Source organism: Cololabis saira, chromosome 1 (assembly GCF_033807715.1).
Source record: "Cololabis saira isolate AMF1-May2022 chromosome 1, fColSai1.1, whole genome shotgun sequence".
Lineage (NCBI taxonomy): Eukaryota > Metazoa > Chordata > Actinopteri > Beloniformes > Belonidae > Cololabis > Cololabis saira.
In genome coordinates this window covers 55,063,209-55,085,224 of record NC_084587.1, presented here as the reverse complement: position 1 = coordinate 55,085,224, position 22,016 = coordinate 55,063,209, and the positions used below count along the sequence as shown (strand labels likewise).

At 42.1% G+C, this 22,016-nt stretch overlaps 1 protein-coding gene across 1 annotated transcript in view; it reads right to left on the bottom strand.

Annotated features, from left to right (window-relative positions):
- Positions 1 to 3,035: 3,035 nt before the first annotated feature.
- LOC133448757 (hexokinase-1) overlaps positions 3,036 to 22,016 on the bottom strand; it is a 32,521-nt gene continuing 13,540 nt past the window's right edge. Inside the window, exons 10-18 of the mRNA XM_061727607.1 lie at positions 18,265 to 18,569; positions 17,057 to 17,205; positions 16,857 to 16,976; positions 16,252 to 16,347; positions 12,483 to 12,582; positions 12,200 to 12,383; positions 11,943 to 12,098; positions 8,115 to 8,348; positions 3,036 to 4,269 (exon numbers count right to left, since the gene is read on the bottom strand). Coding sequence (XP_061583591.1) covers positions 4,122 to 4,269; positions 8,115 to 8,348; positions 11,943 to 12,098; positions 12,200 to 12,383; positions 12,483 to 12,582; positions 16,252 to 16,347; positions 16,857 to 16,976; positions 17,057 to 17,205; positions 18,265 to 18,569 — 1,492 coding nt within the window. The 3' untranslated portion in view covers positions 3,036 to 4,121. The remainder of the gene's footprint in view (positions 4,270 to 8,114; positions 8,349 to 11,942; positions 12,099 to 12,199; positions 12,384 to 12,482; positions 12,583 to 16,251; positions 16,348 to 16,856; positions 16,977 to 17,056; positions 17,206 to 18,264; positions 18,570 to 22,016) is intronic.

Sequence of the window (22,016 nt, the reverse complement as noted above, 5' to 3'; positions counted from 1 at the left end):
TCAAAAGTTTGGGGTCACATTGAAATCTGGAGAATCACATTTGTGGGGTCAATTAAACGCTCAAAATGGCCAGAAAAAGAGAACTTTCATCTGAAACTCGACAGTCTATCCTTGTTCTTACAAATGAAGGCTATTCCATGCGAGAAATTGCTAAGAAATTGAAGATTTCCTACAAAGTGTACTACTCCCTTCAGAGGACAGCACAAACTAGCTCTAACCAGAGTAGAAAAAGAAGTGGGAGGCCGCGTTGCACAACTGAGCAAGAAGATAAGTACATTAGAGTCTCTAGTTTGAGAAAAAGACGCCTCACAGGTCCCCAACTGGCATCTTCATTAAATAGTACCCGCAAAACACCAGTGTCAACATCTACACTGAAGAGGCGGCTGCAGGATTCTGGGCTTCAGGGCAGAGTGGCAAAGAAAAAGCCATATCTGAGACTGGCCAATAAAAGAAAAAGATTAAGATGGGCAAAAGAACACAGACATTGGACAGAGGTAGACTGGAAAAAAGTGTTGTGGACGGATGAATCCAAGTTTGAGGTGTTTGGATCACAAAGAAGAACGTTTGTGAGATGCAGAACAAATGAAAAGATGCTGGAAGAATGCCTGACGCCATCTGTTAAGCATGGTGGAGGTAATGTGATGGTCTGGGGTTGCTTTGGTGCTGGTAAGGTGGGAGATTTGTACAGGGTAAAAGGGATTCTGAATAAGGAAGGCTATCACTCCATTTTGCAACGCCATGCCATACCCAGAGGACAGCGCTTGATTGGAGCCAATTTCATCCTACAACAGGACAATGACCCTAAACACACCTCCAAATTGTGCAAGAACTATTTAGAGCAGAACATTCTATCAGTAATGGAGTGGCCAGCGCAGTCACCAGATCTGAACCCCATTGAGCTGTTGTGGGAGCAGCTTGACCGTATGGTACGCAAGAAGTGCCTTCCAACCAATCCAACTTGAGCTGCTTCTGGAAGCGTGGGGTGCAATTTCTCCAGATTACCTCAACAAATTAACAGCTAGAATGCCAAAGGTCTACAATGCTGTAATTGCTGCAAATGGAGGATTCTTTGACGAAAGCAATGTTTGATGTAAAAAAAATCTTATTTCAAATACAAATCATTATTTCTAACCTTGTCAATGTCTTGACTCTATTTTTTATTCATTTCACAACGTATGGTGGTGAATAAGTGTGACTTTTCATGGAAAACACAAAATTGTTTGGGTGACCCCAAACTTTTGAACGGTAGTGTATATACGCTATGAAAATGAATGAATGAGAGAATATTGCACATGAATGAGTGAAGAATATTGCACATAATGGATGAAGAATATTGCACCATATGAGGGAGCTTATGAGTTCAGAAAGTTCACAGCTTTGGGGAAGAATCTGTCCCTGAGTGTGTTTGTTCTGGTCCGTATGGACCTGAAGCTGCTGCCAGAGGGCAACAGGTTAAAGAAGTGTAAACCGGGGTGGGTGTTGTCCTTTAAGATGGTCCCTGCCCTGCTGAGGCAGCGGGAGCTGTAGATGTCAGACAAGGAAGGCAGAAAGAGCAGAGGGCAGCGATGATGTGTGCTGTGTTTGCCCCTCTGCAGCCTCTTCCTGTCTGCCTGCGTGCAGCTGCAGTGCCAGGGAGGTTCTGTTGGTGGGGGCTGGTGCTCCTTCAGAGAGACTCCTGGATGCAGATCTGGGAACTCTGCACATTCACACTCAGATTTCAGGGGAGTCTAATCTACAAGTGCATAAGGAATGAATGTGTCATGGATTCAATATTGACTTAAACCAGCCGCCAGTTAGTGAGTCTATTTTTTACCTTGAAAGAAAAAAAAAGAAAATTGCAGAAATTTCCCTAGGAAAATATTTTATTAGCTTTAAGTCGAATTAAAGGGCATGAATACAGAGCCGGGGACGATTTTAACGTATTTGTTGACAATAGTTGTCAACGAATAATTGTAAAACTAGAAGTAGGTTCCCCATGTGACTGCAATGGACTGCTTCTTCTAAAGCGTTCAATCGTACATCATAATAAAGCTCTCGTCAAGAGGTCAAAAATAGGCTCCAAAATTGGTTTTGAAACAGGGTTCTTTAAATAAGGTAATTATCAGTGAATAGCTCTAAAATGTAATTCCTGTTCCAAAATCCAGCACAACACATCACTACTACTACTACTACTACTGTCATTTAGCAGACGCCTTTATCCAGAGGAACTTACATGTGAATGAACAGCACAAGGTCCGGGGGGTTCCAGCTGGATCAGTGCTGCCATGCCAGTGCCAGGGGTTATTTTTCAGGTTTATTTTTTTAATTTACACACTTCTTGTTCAAGTGTTTGGGGAAAAGCCTTTACATTTCTGACATTAGTTTTCTGTTGAGTTAAATTTTAGATTGGTAACAAATAATTTTTTTTCCCAGCATTTCATTCTTAATTTGCCAACAAACAAAAATTATCTGAACATTTGAGTTTTATGATCTCAATGAAAATTATCTATTTTTGTTTATCTGAGGGAATGATTTTAAAATGCCATTAGAAACTCAGTAAATCATACATAGAACTATTAAATACTATTGCTTTAACTCTTTTATCCTCATGGAGATATTATGTAGGAAAAAAGATCCTCTTATTCTTGAAAGCGAATATTTTGGTTTCTACACTAATCATTAGATTTGTAATCTAATGATTAGAGTAAAATTATCCAGATTTACAAACACATTTTATCAGAAGATTGCTCTTGTACTCTAGAATTTCAAAACAATATGCAGGACTCTCATGAAAACCTCAGTAAACTGTCAAGTTGTGAAAAAAGTTCCCATTTACCTTTAAAGTCATTATGTTTTTCTGTATTGGTTGTAATGAATAACTACAGCAAACAGCTATACATCAACTAAAGTCCTATGAGAACTTAATTGCTTCACATTTTATCAGCCAATCATCAGCTTATTGAGTTCCTGGTCTGTTTTTTCCCCTTGTTATATAAGATAGACATGCTTATAACTATCTGTGGCTGGATTGTTTAAGAAAGAAAGACAGGATTTTCTCCACAACAAAATATAGTTTAATGAATTCACGTATTTTTATTTATTTATTTATTTTTTTACTGTGTTGGTCACAAATCTATATAGATGTATTTTTAAAAAAAACAAAGGAAAAGAAAATTCTTCAGCGCTCTCGTTTGTCTTGACATAAGGCATGCACTCTCCACAGAGCTCTGGACATTGAAAGCCACGGGTCGTCACAGCAGGACACACCGACACTCAGCCACGGATACGGAAGCGCGTGTAGTATCCATCCTTTTCTTGGGGCCCAATAAACATTTATTCTTTTGCACACACAATGAATAGAAGTGGGATTCATCACAACACCGAAACTATAATAATTCACAAATACCAATAAGATACTAAAACACTTCCCTTTTGCTACCTTGTCCACTCCAGGAATAAATGGTATGGTGTCGCAGGAATATTTGAATATGTGACGGACACAGACAGTTGCACAAACAGGGTTAGTAGCCTAGCACATCGTGTGAGCATGTTGCTTATAAAATGACTTGGACTTTAACAGCCGTGACTCTTGCGTTCGGCCCTCTGCAGCGAGCCCTTTCCCAGACGCTCTCTGAGCCTGGAAGAACGTTTGCTGAGGAGGACATCCTTCATTTGGAAATTACATGGAAATGCTTCTGTACTTACTCTGGTATAAAAAGTGCAGACATTTACTGGTGTCTATGGTGCAAAATCCTAATGATCTCTGGGATTATAAATACAGTTATATATTTACCTCCATATAAAAATAAAATTAGCAATACACAAATATTGCACACCTAAGGAGTTTAGATTTGATCAGATAGTTGACAAGCTTTGAGCAAAATGTACAAACATGGAAATAATAAACACTGTGGCAGTATAAATAAATATTTTCATCTTCAGTATGTGTAACTCTGTCCAGGCAGCTTATCTCTCTGGCTGAAGGGGGACCAGGCGGGGCAGAAGTGGAGTCACGGCTGCCAAGGGGAGATGCATGGGGCTGTGCATGGGGCTGTGCATGGGGCTGTGCATGGGGCTGTGCAGCGGGTGGAGGTCACGGTGGAGCAGCAGGTAGTTCTGGTGGGCAGACGGGACGCAGCTCCTCACTGCTGGGCGTCCAACTCCCTCTGGCGGCAGCCCACGGCAGTGATGAGGGCCGCCCCCTTCCCGCTGCCGTCCTCAGACAGCAGGAAGTTCACCTCACATTTGGGGGCAAGTTCTTTCACCGTCAGCTGAAAGATCCGAGAGAAGCTACAGGGGGGGAGTAATAATACATTTGGGGTTACAAAGAAAATGAAAGATGGTTTTCAGTGTAAGCAACAGATATTCATGCTTGACCACCTGGACAATCAGCAGGATAGAGAAAAAAAAAGGGAAATATCAATAGCTCCTGTGGTTTTCAATTAGAGTCATTTTCCAGATAACGGTTCTAACAACGTATAGAGGGTCTGCATTGACGTCACTTCCCCACTGGACCAGCCCCCTTACTTGCACTGAGTGGCAAAAACTGCTGCAACTAGTGGAGAAGACGGGATAACAGCTGATTATGGTCTTAGATTAAAGGCAGTTGGACTTGACAGTGACCTGTAAAGTTACCCTAAGAACCAGTGGTCCATGGACATTAATATTTGGTACAGTTACCCCAAGAACCAGTGGTCCATGGACATTAATATTTGGTACAGTTACCCCAAGAACCAGTGGTCCATGGACATTAATATTTGGTACAGTTACCCCAAGAACCAGTGGTCCATGGACATTAATATTTGGTACAGTTACCAAGAACCAGTGGTCCATGGACATTAATATTTGGTACAGTTACCAAGAACCAGTGGTCCATGGACATTAATATTTGGTACAGTTACCCCAAGAACCAGTGGTCCATGGACATTAATATTTGGTACAGTTACCCCAAGAACCAGTGGTCCATGGACATTAATATTTGGTACAGTTACCAAGAACCAGTGGTCCATGGACATTAATATTTGGTACAGTTACCAAGAACCAGTGGTCCATGGACATTAATATTTGGTACAGTTACCAAGAACCAGTGGTCCATGGACATTAATATTTGGTACAGTTACCAAGAACCAGTGGTCCATGGACATTAATATTTGGTACAGTTACCAAGAACCAGTGGTCCATGGACATTAATATTTGGTACAGTTACCGAGAACCAGTGGTCCATGGACATTAATATTTGGTACAGTTACCAAGAACTAGTGGTCCATGGACATTAATATTTGGTACAGTTACCAAGAACCAGTGGTCCATGGACATTAATATTTGGTACAGTTACCAAGAACCAGTGGTCCATAGACATTAATATTTGGTACAGTTACCAAGAACCAGTGGTCCATGGACATTAATATTTGGTACAGTTACCAAGAACCAGTGGTCCATGGACATTAATATTTGGTACAGTTACCAAGAACCAGTGGTCCATGCACATTAATATTTGGTACAGTTACCCCGAGAACCAGTGGTCCATGGACATTAATATTTGGTACAGTTACCAAGAACCAGTGGTCCATGGACATTAATATTTGGTACAGTTACCAAGAACCAGTGGTCCATGGACATTAATATTTGGTACAGTTACCAAGAACCAGTGGTCCATGGACATTAATATTTGGTACAGTTACCCCGAGAACCAGTGGTCCATGGACATTAATATTTGGTACAGTTACCAAGAACCAGTGGTCCATGGACATTAATATTTGGTACAGTTACCAAGAACCAGTGGTCCATGGACATTAATATTTGGTACAGTTACCAAGAACCAGTGGTCCATGGACATTAATATTTGGTACAGTTACCAAGAACCAGTGGTCCATGGACATTAATATTTGGTACAGTTACCAAGAACCAGTGGTCCATGGACATTAATATTTGGCCACGAATCCAGTTTCCTGATATTTATATGTACTTAATTTCCACGCCGGGGAAATACACAAAGCAAAGCTTGAAGGCATACAAAAATCTTGACGCTTGGTCCGACTTCAAGGCAGGATTTGTTGGTGAAATTAAAGTGATGAGGACACCGAACTTTGCGATTTGACCGTTTAGAAGAAGAAGAAATTTTCCCGTAGTAATCCCACAATGGGGAGATTCTTTCTCTGCATTTAACCCATTTTCTAGTTGAACTAGTAGCAGTGGTCTGCCATGCAATGGCACGGCGCCCGGGGAGCAGTAAGGGTTAAGGGCCTTGCTCAGCCCAAAGTGGATGCAGGTTTTCAGGGGCTTGAACCCTCCAGACTCCAGCCCTCCTCTGTAACCACTAGGCTACCACTCCCCTCAAACGTTAACGTTTAACGTTAACTACCCAAAAATCCAACATTACCTGATGTCAGGATTTCATGAAATTGTTTAAAGGTTTGAAGTCTTTTTCTATAAGATTCTACACTGGTAGTTACTCTCAATTCAATTCAATTTTCAGTTCAATTTTATTTATATAGCGTCTATACAACAGAGTTGTCTCTAGACGCTTTCCAGAGACCCATTCCCAGAACATGACCCCCGAGCAGTTATTACATAAACAATGGCAGGTAAAAACTCCCCTAGTGGGAGAAAAACCTTAAGCCAAACAGTGGCAAGGAAAAACTCCCCTTTAGGAGGGAAGAAACCTTGAGCAGGACCAGGCTCATCAAGGGGGGACCCTCCTGCTGAGGGCCAGACTGGTGGGTCAGGGACGGCAACGGCACACAGCTCAATGCAGGAACACATCCTGGTTTGTAGGACTAGGCTGATTTGCTGAGTTCTTCTTTAGGTGAAGACAATGAAGAGAAACAGATGATTTAAAACTGATAGGTTCCATCCTGTTTTTCTCAACGTTTTAGTGATCTTAGGTATTTGCTGAGTTAGCATCTCAAGTAAGAGACCATCGGCAGGATATATGTGGCTGAAAATGTGACATGTTTAGGTTTCTTTAACCACAAATGTTTTCACAGATAAGGTATAATGTAAAGAATACCTCCCTTTTTAGTATAAATAGGGCGGGACCGATGACCACAGGTTGCATTTCTGTCCTACCTCTGCGGTTTGAGAGAATTGTTCCTCCGGCCGGAAAACATTGTGCATGATATAATAAAAGCTTGTATTAACTTTGATTCTATTTCACTGGTTTTCTTATGGTGCACCAGACAAATAAACACAAGGATCTTACACTGATACGAAATGGGAACCTCAAATCCACGTTTCGGTGTCTGGAATCCAGTTGTTTCTGTGAATTGCAGCGATCCATTTGTCTCTCTTAAGCTTATTTTTCATCAGTCTGTAAAACGATAACTCAGATTTCTTGCTAAATCTATGAGTACAGTCGATCGCACAACAGCTCTTTCCCATTTTAGATGTTTTCCAGTTGCTCAAACTGAAAGTTTACGCTGACACTCAGTCTTTCTGCCACTTAGTCTTTCTGACACTCAGTCTTTCTGACACTCAGTCTTTCTGCCACTCAGTCTTTCTAACACTCAGTCTTTCTGACACTCAGTCTTTCTGACACTCAGTCTTTCTGACACTCAGTCTTTCTGACACTCAGTCTTTCTGCCACTCAGTCTTTCTAACACTCAGTCTTTCTGACACTCAGTCTTTCTGACACTCAGTCTTTCTGACACTCAGTCTTTCTGACACTCAGTCTTTCTGACACTCAGTCTTTCTGCCACTCAGTCTTTCTAACACTCAGTCTTTCTGACACTCAGTCTTTCTGACACTCAGTCTTTCTGCCACTCAGTGGTTTAACCCGCTGTGATGTCAAATCTGTGTCGTCATGAACATTCCCTCTATTCATTTAGTTGCCCCTTAAACAATGGAAATAATTGATTCACCTTTAAAGTATATTTCACAAATCCAGAGTCCAAATAAAGTGCAAGGGTTTGAAAAAAATAACTTTCCCCAAAGACAAAGGGCAAATTTGGTATTTTAAAACATATCACTCCTCATATTCATTTTCTTATTAGGGGCCAGTGAATTTTGTAATCTTATGATGGACATTCAAGAGAACAAGACGGACCACGTGTTTATGTAGATGATGTCTCATTTTGAGCAGAATGAATCTCTCCCCTCAAACATGCATGCGAGTGTGTCGGTGTCCCGGCTCTTACTGTGGGTGCAGCTTGTAGAGCGTGCCGTCCACGCCCACCGTGACGTCCAGGTGGTCCAGTCCTCTGTTCTCACGGATCTTGTCCACCACGGCAGCCATGCCGGCTCCGCAGATCTGAGCGGCGCGGCGGGACACCGTGCCACACACCTCCTTGACAATGATACTGTCATCACAGGTGCTGTCCAGCCCCAGCTGCTGCAGGATGGCCCTGACCTGCAGCAGCGCCAGACGATCGCTGGGGGGAGGAGACGGGGGGAGAGTGAGTCAGGGGTCAGCCGGCAGCAGGAGAGTCACCGGATAGCTCTCAGCTGTTCCACAGGCTGAAGAAGGCTTAACGCTCGGCGCGGTGTGTGTTCATGGAGCTATCCTCAAACTGTCCCAGTATTCTCTTTGTAAAGAACTGTTGTGTTTCCATTCAAACTTACAACCATATTCAAATCAGACTATATGACTAAACTTCATATATTTGTAGTTATAAGTTTAATCGTAATTGTAATTTATTTATTTTAAAACAGGGACAGTGCACAATAAGACATTCATCTTGTACAAGAGAATATGCATTGTGCCAGGTTGTAGCAGCTTGCTATTTTCCACCTGTAGTCCCTGGGCAGGTTGATGGAATAGTACATAAAAATTAGTATAGAAAAAAGAAGTAAAAGAGCAGAACAAAGAAAATAGACAATACATAGAATAGATAGATAGATAGAAACATGGAAGCAGATTCAACAGAGCATGGGATCTGTCAGATGTTGGCACCTAACATTTAAAGTGGACCTATTCTGAAAAACATGTTTTTTCTTGCTTTAACATTTATAAAGTGGTCTCCCCTCAGCCTGACAACTCAGAGAAGGAGGAAAGAAACAAAATTCTGCAGTGTCTGTACAGCCGCCCGGATGAGCCGTCCAGTGTGATGTGGATCTACGAGCCAATAAGATTCTGCTCCCTTTCGTTACGAAAATGCGATTTACATCGGTTGGTCTCCGATTCGTGAAACCACGCCCACAACTAACTCCGCCGGCCGGAGCTTCCGGCATTTTTCCGTAGCGGTGTATCGCGTCATCCAGGCAGCCAATCAGCACAGAGCCTCATTATCATAGCCCCGCCCACTCAGAATCCCCCATAGATAATGAGGTTAGAGAATGGGAAGATAAAGTCATGGCTCAGAGACTGCATTTCTAATTTATTTAGCAAAAACAATCAAAAGCTTGTTTTTAAGACATTCAAGGCATGTTTAAAATAGGTATTAGATGCCATAATAGGTCCCCTTTAAAGCTAGGCTGCCCCCCCAACACACACACACACACAACACACTTCATAAATGTACACACACTTGTCTTGACAGTAACCAACGCTTGGCAAGATGTGAGAAGGTGTGGGGACTTGTACATGAAATAATGTCTGTTGGCAGAGTGTTCCATTGAGTCATTGCAATAAAGGAGAACGATGACTTCCCGAATGCAGTTTTGCGTTTGGTACACTACACTCACTACACTCACATTACTAAAAAGCCTGGTCTGCAACACCATTGAACGTGGTAAATAGAAGGCCTTGTCCCTGCTGTCATGGATCAGACAGGAGCCTCTTGTAACTGCTGGATACCCTGTACTAGTGCGTCGCCTGTCCTTTCTACAGTAATCTACACGGGTTTGGTGTTGAGCTGCCCCCCCCCCCCCCCCCCCCCATAACCTGCCTCCTACACTTCATGGTGGGACAGGTATGACGTTAACAGAACGCTGTGGGATGGCAGGGCCTCGGTTCTGCCCCCAGCGCTGCGTCAGCCTCACAGCGGGGCCGTCATGCTACACAGCATCACTCCTTAATCCCTCCTGGTTCCTCTTCCCTCTTCCCTCAAGGAAAGTTACAAGGTCTAATTAAAAAAAAAAAAATATTATCTTAAACCCGCATTTGACTTTTTTACACTGTTCATTGTAAACCACCGCTGACTCAGGCCCCGTTTACACGTAGCAAAAACGGTGGGTTTTTCATTCGTTTTGGCCGTTCGTTTACACGAAAATGAAGGTCAAAGTCACCAAAAACCATAATTTCTGAAAACTGGAGAAAAAGTGGAGATTTTCAAAAACTCTGTCTTCATGTTTGCTTGTAAACGGAGACATTTAGGCTTCAGAACGTCACATTATGAGACAGAAACGTCACCACACTGCAATAGCTCAAAATCTTAACAAGAATATTTGTCTTAAATAAGACATTAAATAAGAAATGTCTTATTTCCAGTTAAAATGTTTAATTTTTTGTCAAAAAAATTACACTTAAAACTAGAACAGGAACTGGAAAAAAGTGAAAATTTACTTGAAACAGGTGAAAATTGTCAAATAAGTTATTTATCTGGTAATGACTCTTGTTTTAAGTGTAATGAGATTTTTTGACTAAAAATGAGACATTTTAACTAGAAATAAGACAAATATTCCTGGTAAGATTTTGAGTTTTTGCAGTGCAGCGTCATGTGTGCGACCTGTGTTTACAATTTGTTTGGCCACCGTCAATATTTTCTTGTATTTTACCTGTTTTATATTCTAAAGTCACACTTAAAAGTAACTCCACTTCTCTGTCACTCCAAATGAAAGACTCTGGTTCATCTTGGAAGTAACTGGAAGTTACTCGTGTCATTTGTTGATGTTTTTTTCCAGTATTCTGATTGGCTAGCATGACTTTATCTTCTCGTTACACTGCCCCCTGTAGGTTTGGCTGCTCATAGCAGCTTAACAGATATTTATGCAGGTTCCTGGAAATGATGGTATTTTTCAAAACGTAGAGGGGGAAATATCCGTTTTTGTAAATACCCGGCTATGTGGAAACGTGGCCTCAGAGAGAGGAGAAACAAATCCCTTTGGAAAATGGTTAAAACTGTTTAAACAACTTAATCACAATTATTTGGGTGCTAAAATAATTGATATTTGGTGTTGTGTTTCCATTGATATGTTATTCAACTTTTTATGACCCACTTTATGTGTCTTATGATTGTATAAGTGGCTTGTGTGAATAACGGTCATTTGTGATCAGGACTTATGTGAACGTATGAGAACAGATCAGAGCAGCAATGCATCATGGGACTAACATGAAACCAGGAGAAAACATGACACCTGTGATCTATGTTAGTTACGCAAGTGCACTTCTCTGATGTATCTAATTGTTAACGTGTAGCAAAAATAAAAGGGCCACTTCACAAAAGTTTACATAGAGTTTTTGGTAATTGTTTCAAATAAGAACAAGAGATGATGATCCCGGTATAAGACAAGAGGAGATTCTGCTTTTCAGTCCATCGCCCCTCGACTTTGCACCGCTCTGTCTCTCTCTACGCGCCTGACCAACAGTCTGACTCCTTTAAAAGACAACTGAAGACGCTTTTATTTGGACAAGTTTCTAGTTGACTGAGTAACCTTTACTCTGCAATTTTTTAAACTCGGTTTTATTTTGCTCTTTAATTTTTTCTTTATGTTCTTAATCCCTGTTTGTTTCATACTTCCTTTATCCTTAGCCTTTTATTGTAAAGTACTTTGATTTTTCTCGGTGATAAGTGCTCTAGAAATAAGGTGTATTGATGATATATTGCATCACCTCCAACAGTTGGCTTTGCAAAGCTATGTTAACTCAAAAAAGGAAAACTGACTATTTTTACTTCACCAATTACTCCCTCCCAGTGTGGTGTTCAAAATTAATGCAAAACTGCAAATGATCATGTTTTTCCTGTCTTTTCTTGCCCAACATTGTCCGCCTTAAATAGATTTATAACCAACCAATATTGTTTACTGCACTCTGTGTTTAAGAACAGATCTGACCTGGAAGCATAAATGACCAGCAGAACTTAACTCACCTTTCTATTTGTGACAGGAACTTTGTCTCAAAGATTCCTCGGGTCTTCAGCGTCTCCGAGATCTGTCCTCGGAACAGGAAGCCACGCCTGGTCAGATCGATCAAAATCTGCCGGACAATTTCCCCCAGGTACATCCCACTGCACATCTTCTCATATCTGAGGTGCACAAGAGATCTCTCTTAGTTACCAGTACGATGCCGGGGCACGAGGAACTGTGGTTCCCTCAGTTATCAGTAGATGCTGACGCGTCTCATCACCTTTGTTTCCCTTCATTGAGTGAGTTCTCGTCCACTGCCTGGTCATATTTCGTCCTGATGTCGTCCAGGCAGCCGTTGTCTCCAAACGCTCCCCACTCCATATTAACACACATACGACCCTCTTTCCCATTCACAATCTCGATGTTCTTCATCTCCTCCATGTAGCAGGCGTTACTCCCTGTCCCTGGAAGGACAAACAGCCGTGGTAGATGGATACAATTATTCACCCAATCCTTTTCTTTCAGTTTAAAGTACGAGACTGTGTTCCAGTTTTAAAACCTACCTGCGATAAGTCCCACCTCACAGCTGGGCTCCTCATATGCACAAGTCATCATTGTTCCCACCGTGTCGTTCACTATGGCAACCACATCCAGCTCAAACTCCTACAAGCAGCACAAAGAGAAGTGGTTACAAAGCGAAGTGAAGCTGCGTATATGTCACTAAAAGGACTGAGATGAAGGATCCAATTTAAATACACTTTACTAACTTGACTTCACATACTGATTATATTTAATTTCCAGCATGTAAACTGTTATAATAGGGAGAACATAATTGATATGATTAGGTTGTTTTTATCCTTTAACATTGTGTAACCGAGCTATGTTCATAGATGAACTGCTGCATTTTCCAGTTCTGCTCACTTATTTTGTTGTTGTTGTTGGAGCGAGGTTAAATTGATAAAGAAGTCTTTTTGCATTTAGTTTCAGAGGTGGTTTTCAATTCCTTTACTGCAAGTTTGAGATGCAGTTTCAGTGCATCCCCATGATCCTTCCCTTCTGTAAACTGTACCGGTTCCCTGACTAGAACAACACAACTTATCATGTTACTGGTATGAGTACCAGTAACATCTCTTTTGTACATGGTGCAGCATCCTCTGCCGGTGGCAAAGAGCATCTCTGAATGCAAAACACCGGATCCTGCAGCGTGGGAGTGAGAGGGACAGGGTAACGGCCCGGGCAGGCGGGGGAGAGATTTGTCTGTCAAGACTCCTCTCCCTGGCCCTGCCCCTTCTCAACCTTTCCCTGACCCTGCACCCCAACCTGGGACTTGATGATTGGGCCAGAGCTTCGGGAGCTGCATGCTGGCCTGCGGTCCCCACCCCTGGTCATCCCGTTGCTGCTTCCACCTGCCTGCTGTGCTGTTGAAGTCCCTGACCCCCAGTCTGGCCCTCGGCAGGAGGGTCCCCCCTTATGATCCTGGTCCTGGTCCAGGTTTCTACCCCCTTATGATCCAGGTCCTGGTCCAGGTTTCTTCCCTCCTAAAGGGGAGTTTTTCTTGCCACTGTTTGGCTTAAGGTTTGTCTCCCACTAGGGGAGTTTTTACCTGCCACTGTTTATGTAATAATTGCTCAGGGTTTTATGTTCTGGTCTCTGGAAAGCATCTAGAGACAACTTTTGTTGTATTAGACACTATATAAATAAAATTGAATTGAAATTGAATTGAACTGGTACAGTGCTAAATGGAATAAAAGCCTCGCCCTGTTTCCTCCTCCGTCGTCATGGTTATTGTGGATAAATAGTTAAATATTTGCTTCAACAGACTGGAGAACATTTCATGTTTAGTCCTGCTACATTGACTTCTCTTCACATTGTGTGTGTGGAAATACTCTTACTTTCACAGACAAACGTTCAGCGTTCTGTTAGAGTTTAGTCAGTTAAATAATAGACTAGATTGGCTGTTTAATATTGAGTGTTTAATTGAAGTTAATGTTGGGTAATTAGAATGTTTGATCAAGTAATCCTTTGTTCATCCCTGAATTAAACTATAATGGTGCAGCCTAATTTTTGAGAAAAAGTAGATAAGTATAAGACAAAAAGCCGGTGACAAACAGCTGTAATATAGCGGAGAGAGCGAGGCCTGGCTGAGATGTCGGCGTACCGCCGTGAGCAGAGCTGATCATCACATGCAGCGTAAGCAGGTTCCACACGTAGAAAACATCATCCATGTCCACTCACAGCCAGCGGTTAAATGTCCAGGACACGAACCTGCTCCCCAGTACTAACACATCCTGCATTACACCAGCTTTTCTTAACAGGCACTGTTTTTCCCTCCTCCTTTTCTCTCGCCGCTACGTCGTCTCTTTTCGCTTGTAAAGTGTAAGATTCAGGTTGAGAGGTGTTCAAGGCCGAGATTTCCCCCTGCAGCTACGTCTGGCTGAAGAGCGTGAGGCTGCATTCCTAATAACGGAGCTGCGTCCATCTCAACCCTCAGGAAGGATGAATCAGCTGCTCCCACACGGAAACAGCTCTGTTGTTAGGGTTAGTCATCGTAACAGAGATATTAAAACGCACCAGGATTACCTTGACAGAATTATTCTAACACAAAGAGCCCTGTAGAAAATCTTAAGATAAAAAGACAACCTAACCACTAGGGTAGCGCCTGCTAGAACATGTTTATGTCTAGACGTTGCAGATTTAGACACACAGTTTCCTCCCTCTCTACAAGACACAGCAGATGGCTGCTGTAAACACAGATAAATCCTCTGAGGCGTGTTTCTGTTCAGCTGCTCATTTCAAACCAAAGCAATGGTAAGTTTGCATTTCCATATCAAACAGCGTTGAATGAATGAATGTGCGGAACAGGGGATTAATATCAGGCTTTCTCTTCAACATCAGGTGCAATGCAGTTCACTCACATTCCAACAATAACATATGCAAGCTTTTCCAGAGAGTTCTGCTGCCTTCAGACGTCACCCCATGCTTTCAGACAGTAATCACACACCGCTCCAGTCCAGTCGCACCGCTTTACCTGTCAGTTAAGGATCTACTCTCAGTTAATACTTACTGCATCATCCATCTAAAAAAGTGAAATCCGTAAATGACACCTTTAAGTGGTAACACATGAAAAGTAGAAATGTTTGTCAAAGAAATACATTGAATTAAAAGAGCCATAGGCCATATGTGTGCTGTATGTGTGTGCTGCTCTGCTGCAGCTCTGCACGGTGGGGGTGGGGGGATATATGTCTTTATGCTGACACTGCAAAATTCCCCTTCAGTCCAAGTGGTGCCAGGATTAGCATGTAGCGGTCATGTGATGTATTTGACCTGTGTGTCTATATAGCTCACCGTACAAGATGATCTAAGACACAGTTTAAACACTCCTTCAAATAGAAATGTTTACACTTGTAACAGCTTTTTCTCTTTTAACAAAATGATATATTGAACTAGTTCTATAAAGTAGAAAACATACAGTATGTAGTCAGATATGCCCATATTAAAGAGTAAAGTTGTGAAATGGTTTCAGTAGATTGATGGTACAACCTTCACTCTAAAGGTGATTCTGCTATAAATAAATTAGGAAAATGTCAATATTTGAAGAAGACTAATGAGTTTGTTGTGTAACAGTGTGATTCTTGTTTTCCGATGTGGACTCCCAGGCTACGTCCTCTATGTTCCCTCATGGATTAGTACATACTTCAGGGACATTGAGTGTAATTTTTGTCCCAAATGATGTTTCCATGGAAGTTTAAAGCTCTAGGACAGATTTCTGATAAGGCAAACGCCACAGAATACAGGAGTGCACTGCAAAAACTCAAAATCTTGCCAGAAATATTTGTCTTATTTTTAGTTAAAATGTCTCATTTTTAGTCAAAAAATCTCATTACACTTAAAACAAGAGACATTGACAGAAAAATAACTTGTTATTTGACAATTATCACCTGTTTCAAGTAAATTTTCACTTGAAATAAGTAGAAAAATCTACCAGTGGGACAAGATTTATCTTCTCATTACAAGCAAAACAATATTGTTCCACTGGCAGATTTTTCTACTTATTTTAAATGAAAATCTATTTGAAACAGGTGAAAATTGATGTTTTTTCCAGTGACGAGTCTTGTTTTAAGTGTAATGAGATTTATTTGACTAAAAATGAGACATTTTAACTAGAAATAAGACAAATATTCTTGTTAAGATTTTGAGTTTTTGCAGTGTGGAGTGAAGCTGAGAGAATCCCTCAACGTGTGTCGAGTGTTGGCGTCCTCTGTCTGCGGGTCTAGTAAAGGCAGCGTAGCTAATACCATGACTGAGATGGGTAGGTTGATTGTCTGCAATTACCTCTTTCCTCTTGATGGCGTCCCGCAGGAGCTCCACCACATCTTCACCTTCACAGTCTGTTGCCTTGAAGCCTTTTGTCCAGTTTACTAGGATACCCTGAAGAGAACACAACTCTCTCAGAAAAGTACTTGTCTGGATTTTACAGCACTTAGTTAGCCTCCTAATGGTTGAATAACAAATAGAACACAATTCAATTAAGGGCTGAGCTTGCTTTAAAAACAATTAAAATAATCAACATTAGCCATGATGCCATATAACTGAAAAATCTTTTCATGAATCATTGAATTTTCTTTTTTTTAACTTTATATTTTTTATCAGCAGCTGTTTCTCTTAACTTAATTCAACATGATACAATGAAAACTGTAAAACATGGTTACATTCTCTTGTATGCATTCTGGTCATTATTAGTAAGACCCGAAGTTCCCGCTGCTGTTCAGTTGCTACGGTAACTGGTGGGAGACAAAACCTGACATTTGTTAAACCTCCTGCTTCCCTTTGTCCTGCCCTGTGTCCTGTACCTGTCTGGCATTATTTCACCTGCATTGCCCTCTTTCCTTTTTCTCAGAATGTGATAATATTTGGGAGATAGCGAGTGTGAGACGTACTGCGTCCAGGCTGGTCTGATGGCAGGGGAAGGAGAAGGTGAAGCCCAGCGGCAGTCGAGCACTTTTCATTCCCATGTAGTCCAGAAAATCAGAGATGCAGTGAACGATGTGGTCAAAAAGCTGGGAAGAACAGACATCCGTCTAAACAGCTTTTCTGTTAAGTATCATTGGAGCAATTAGGACTCAACGGTGGTCCGTACCTCTTCTCCTGTGCCCTGCATAACCTCTATGGGGATGGCATATATCTTGTTGTGCATCTCCACTGATCGCTTCTTCCCACTGCGGATCTTCACCAGCAGCACACGGAAGTTTGTCCCACCAAGGTCCAGAGCAAGGAAATCTCCATTTTCTGTTTGGGGAAAAGAAAAAAACCTCCCTGTCAGTCTCAGACCCAGCAAAATGGTATGTCAGCTGCCAAATGTATTATTCTAAGTTTAGAGAAGTGACAGAGTAATTAGGGCCCGAGCACTGACAGTGCGTAGGCTATATTGTATCTGTAGGAATTCTTTCTTTTTTTTTTCCGATGAAAGGAGGGCCTTTTTCCCCCCTAAATGTGCCCCAAGGGCACCAAATTTTGCACGCAAGCCAGGCCTGGCGAAAAATGTGATATTTAATGGTTTGCATTAATGGGCGTGGCCTAATGGCTCAACAGCGCCCCCTAGAAAACTTCGTGCCTCAAGCTCCACAATACGGTTTGACGTACATGCACCAAAATCGGTACACACCTGTATCATGTCGCAACTTAAAGAAAAGTCTCTTGGCGCCATGGCCGAAACCAAACAGGAAGTCGGCAATTTTGAATTAATCGTGTCATTTTGGCAAAATTTATGCCATTCCTTCGGCAGTTAATACGGCCTGAACCGTAACGTGCACCCAGGTGTGTTATACATCAAAATGTGCGTCTCCATCCTGCGACGACGCGCATTACTTTTCTCAGTCAAAAGCGTTACCTTGGCGACGATAGACGCCAAAAAGCGCGTCCCCCCTTCATCTGGTTGGTCCATATTTAATATTTCCTACACTCTGCCATAACTTTTGAATGGTTTGACATAAAGAGTCGTGGGTGGTGTCATCGGACTCGGTTTTGAGTCCTTGACCTTCATTGGCCTGAATTAGCCCTGCCCCTTCTTCTGACTGGTCGATATTTTATAATCCCTATTTTCTGCTCTAACTTTTGAATGGTTTGATATAGAGAGTCGTGGCTGGTGTCATCCGCTTAAGCCAGAGGCCAGAACAGAAGGCTGTTGATTAACATGTAAAGGAATAGTTTAAAAATGAAATTGTGTTTCCTTAAAGTTCAGTTCTCACAAACTGTAAATGAATTTTCTCTGACAGATGCCTGTTTCAGGTAAGATAATGAGTATTGCATTAATTCCCCCCACCAGTCTCTGAGCGGCTGCTTGGTCACCTGATCCGTCGGGCGTGGTGCGGACGAAGGTGGGCAGCATTTTGACCGAAGCGTCCTCGTGGCTGCTCTCGTTCAGGCCTCTCTCGATCTCCACTCTCATGCGCTTCTTCACCTCCAGCAGCTGAGCTTTGGTCAACCTGAACTCTGCTAGAGTCTGCTGGATCTGGCGTGCTTGTTCTGTGAGACGGTACGCCACTGCCGTCACCATGGCAGCTCCTTTCCCACTCCCACTCTCAGACAGCAGGAAGCGGACGTCTGAGTCCGGGACCAGGCGCCGCACCGTCTTGTGCAGGCGGCGAGCATATCTGTTCAGAAAAGAGAAGATATTCTCTCAAAACCGTCTCCTGAAGTGTAGCTGTGTCCATCTTTAGATGGGTCTGCTGGATCAATGGATTATTTGTAGTATTCATCTGCTTTCCATTGATATGCATGTGACAAATGAATTTAGTTTTTAATCACAGCGGGGGTACAATCACCATTTAATATCTACTCATATATTGATGTCACTTTTTTGATTCAAAAACCCCACCCCTGGTCATCCCGTTGCTGGCCCCCCCTTCTCCTCCCTTTTCTCTCTTTTGTCCTGCAGGTGGTCGTGGGTGGCTTGTAGCTTGCATTACGGAGCACAAGTCTTTTCCTGACCCTGCACCCCAACCTGGGACCTGATGATTGGGCCGGAGCTTCGGGAGCTGCGTGCTGGCCTGCTGTCCCCACCCCTGGTCATCCCGTTGCTGCTTCCACCTGCCTGCTGTGCTGTTGCCGTCCCTGACCCACCAGTCTGGCCCTCGGCAGGAGGGTCCCCCCTGATGAGCCTGGTCCTGCTCAAGGTTTCTTCCCTCCTAAAGGGGAGTTTTTCCTTGCCACTGTTTGGCTTAAGGTTTTTCTCCCACTAGGGGAGTTTTTACCTGCCATTGTTTATGTAATAACTGCTCGGGGGTCATGTTCTGGGTATGGGTCTCTGTAAAGCGTCTAGAGACAACTCTGTTGTATTAGAGGCTATATAAATAAAATTTAATTGAATTGAATTGAATTCAGTATATGACTTTCCCTTATCACAAGATAAGGCAAAAACAATGCATGTAGATATATACAGATATAGAGCAGATGGAGTTAATATAAAGATAGTATGGTGTAAATAAGTATATTTATATAAATATTTATATGGACATGTGTGTACAAATATATAATTATAGGATAGTTAGTTATTATAAATCCTAGTTAATAATTAGTGAATGGGGGTAAGATTAAATAAGTTTACACTTCTTGCTACTCCTTTTTGCACATGTAACTTAAGATATTATGGGCCTGATTTACTAAAGGTTTGCGTGCGTAAAAACGTGTGCAAACTTGACATCACCCGCAAACCAATGTGCAAGCTGATCTACTAACAGCGTGCAAAGAGGACTGCGCCTCTCAAATGAGCAAAATAGCACACGCTGTTCATTAAGTACTTTTGCCCTGATGAATAATCAATATGGGGCGTACCCGCCAGAAAGGGCTAAATACTGGGAGGGGAAAATGCAAATAGGTTCATTTACCACACGCAATGAGATTTACCAAGCCTGAAAGTTATTGCGGGGATTGTGATTGCGTCTGTATTTAATACGTTCGAAACAACCTGATCTCACAAAAATCCGTGAAATGCCCACGACCTCTCACCACTATTTTCCGTGGCACCAACACAGAAAGTGGTATAATTCCGTGTGGGCACCACGGATATTGTACTATGCAAAGTCAAGGGGATCCGTGGTCGTGATATATACACGGATTATGACATTATTATTTATATATTATTCTTTGTTATAGAGGCTAAATTATGCGTTTTTGTCACGCAGGGTACTGTTTGTTACTGTTAGTTTGTAAAAGCACGTTGTACTTATGGGCACTAACAGTGCCCATAAGTACACTGACAGTAGAAGCAACATTAAAAAATAAATGAGTAAATAAGTAATAAAATGAATAAGTAATTAATAAAAGCTTTAAGAGGAACTTAAGAGGAATAAAATGACATAGAGGAAAACATTAATAAGTAGTGCTAAACAAGTAAAAGGAGATTCAGTTAAAAGCTAATTTAAAAAGGTGAGTCTTGAGCCGACCTTTAAAAGCATCGACAGTCTCTACGGCCCTGAATTCCTCCGGCAGGCTGTTCCACAGGCGTGGGCCATAAAAATGAAATGAAGCTTCACCAAAGGTTTTGGTTCTAACTTTGGGAACAGATAAAAGACCGGTACCGGAGGATCTCAGGGTCTGCGAGGGCCGATATGGTAAAAGCAGGTCTGAAAGACAAGAAGGGCCAAGGCCGTTAAGATACTTACAAACAAGTAAAAGAACCTTAAAATCGGTTTTTGCAGTGTTTTATTGAGGTTTTCAGACTCCTAGCTAAAAGCGTTAGTGAACTATGCAAAAGAAGACACAAAATAGGCCCCATTCCATTAGTCAGGAGGCTCTGAGACTTATACGTTTCTACACCCTCCTAACCAGCCAGGACGTTTTGGAGGAAACACTGTTGCAAAAGTCATAGAAGTCTGTTTTTTTTGTTATATGTTGTTTGGGGGCATCCCCTGAACAGACAGACGTTAGTTTGGTGCAGATCGGACCTGTACTTTTCGATGGGCGGGGATTTGAAACTTCACCTTTTCCAACATTCGAACGGACGCCGTTGCCACAAAATTTGACCAAACCAAGTCAAACTTGACCTGTGGCCTCCATATGGGGCCTTGATTGGGCTTGCCAAGTCTCAACTCTGTGAAACCTCTGCAACGCCAACTAGCTCTGTGGAAGTCGTACAGCCACGAGACCAAAAGAAAGCAAAGGGCCTTCTGCATTGCAACATAGTCAAAAATCAGCCTCCCAGCTCAAAGCGTTAGTGAATTATTCAAAAAACACACAAAAAAGGCCCAAAAAAGTCACCACACACGGTGACCTTTGACACTTCCGAAGGTCACACAGATCTGAAACTCGGCACAGTGGATGAGAGTCACCTCCTGATACAGAGTCTAGAATTGCAGCCTCCTAGCTCAAAGCGTTAGTGAACTGTGCAAAAAAAGACACCAAATAGGCTTTGCAGGGCCGAAACGCAACACACACGGTGACCTTTGACACTTCCGAAGGTCACACAGATCTGAAACTTGGCACAGTGGATGAGAGTCACCTCCTGATACAGAGTCTAGACTTTCAGCCTCCTAGCTCAAAGCGTTAGTGAACTGTGCAAAAAAAGACACAAAATAGGCCCCATACCATTAGTCAGGAGGCTTTCAGACCTATATGTTTCTACACCCTAAGCATTAATAACTTGTCATAATCGAAGGAGAACTAATTAAAACGGATGTCCTTAACATGAACCTATTGTATTTTTGAGTTATGAAGGACACTTTCGTGTTTTTGTGTTTAGAAATGTTAAAGATATTAAAAGAAAACCATAACACAATGAGGAAAATACTGTGGCGAACAAGTCGTGCCCAGAGCGTGTCTCGAACCACAGTCTCCCAGACCACAGTCAACTGCACTAACAAGTCGGCCAAATGCTGATGTGTTTCCCAGGCGGGCAAGGCCTTATCTATCTGTGGTCGTTACACTATGTTCCAAAACGTATTGTTTTTAATGGACAAGATCCGGCATTTTACGTTGAATTCTATTGTTCAGGTTTTAAAATTCTAGCAAAATACATAAAAAAGGGAGGTGAGGTGTGAGCTTCATAACAAAACTTCTGTGTCTACTGAGCATTAATAACATGGGGTTAGCCATAGAAAAGG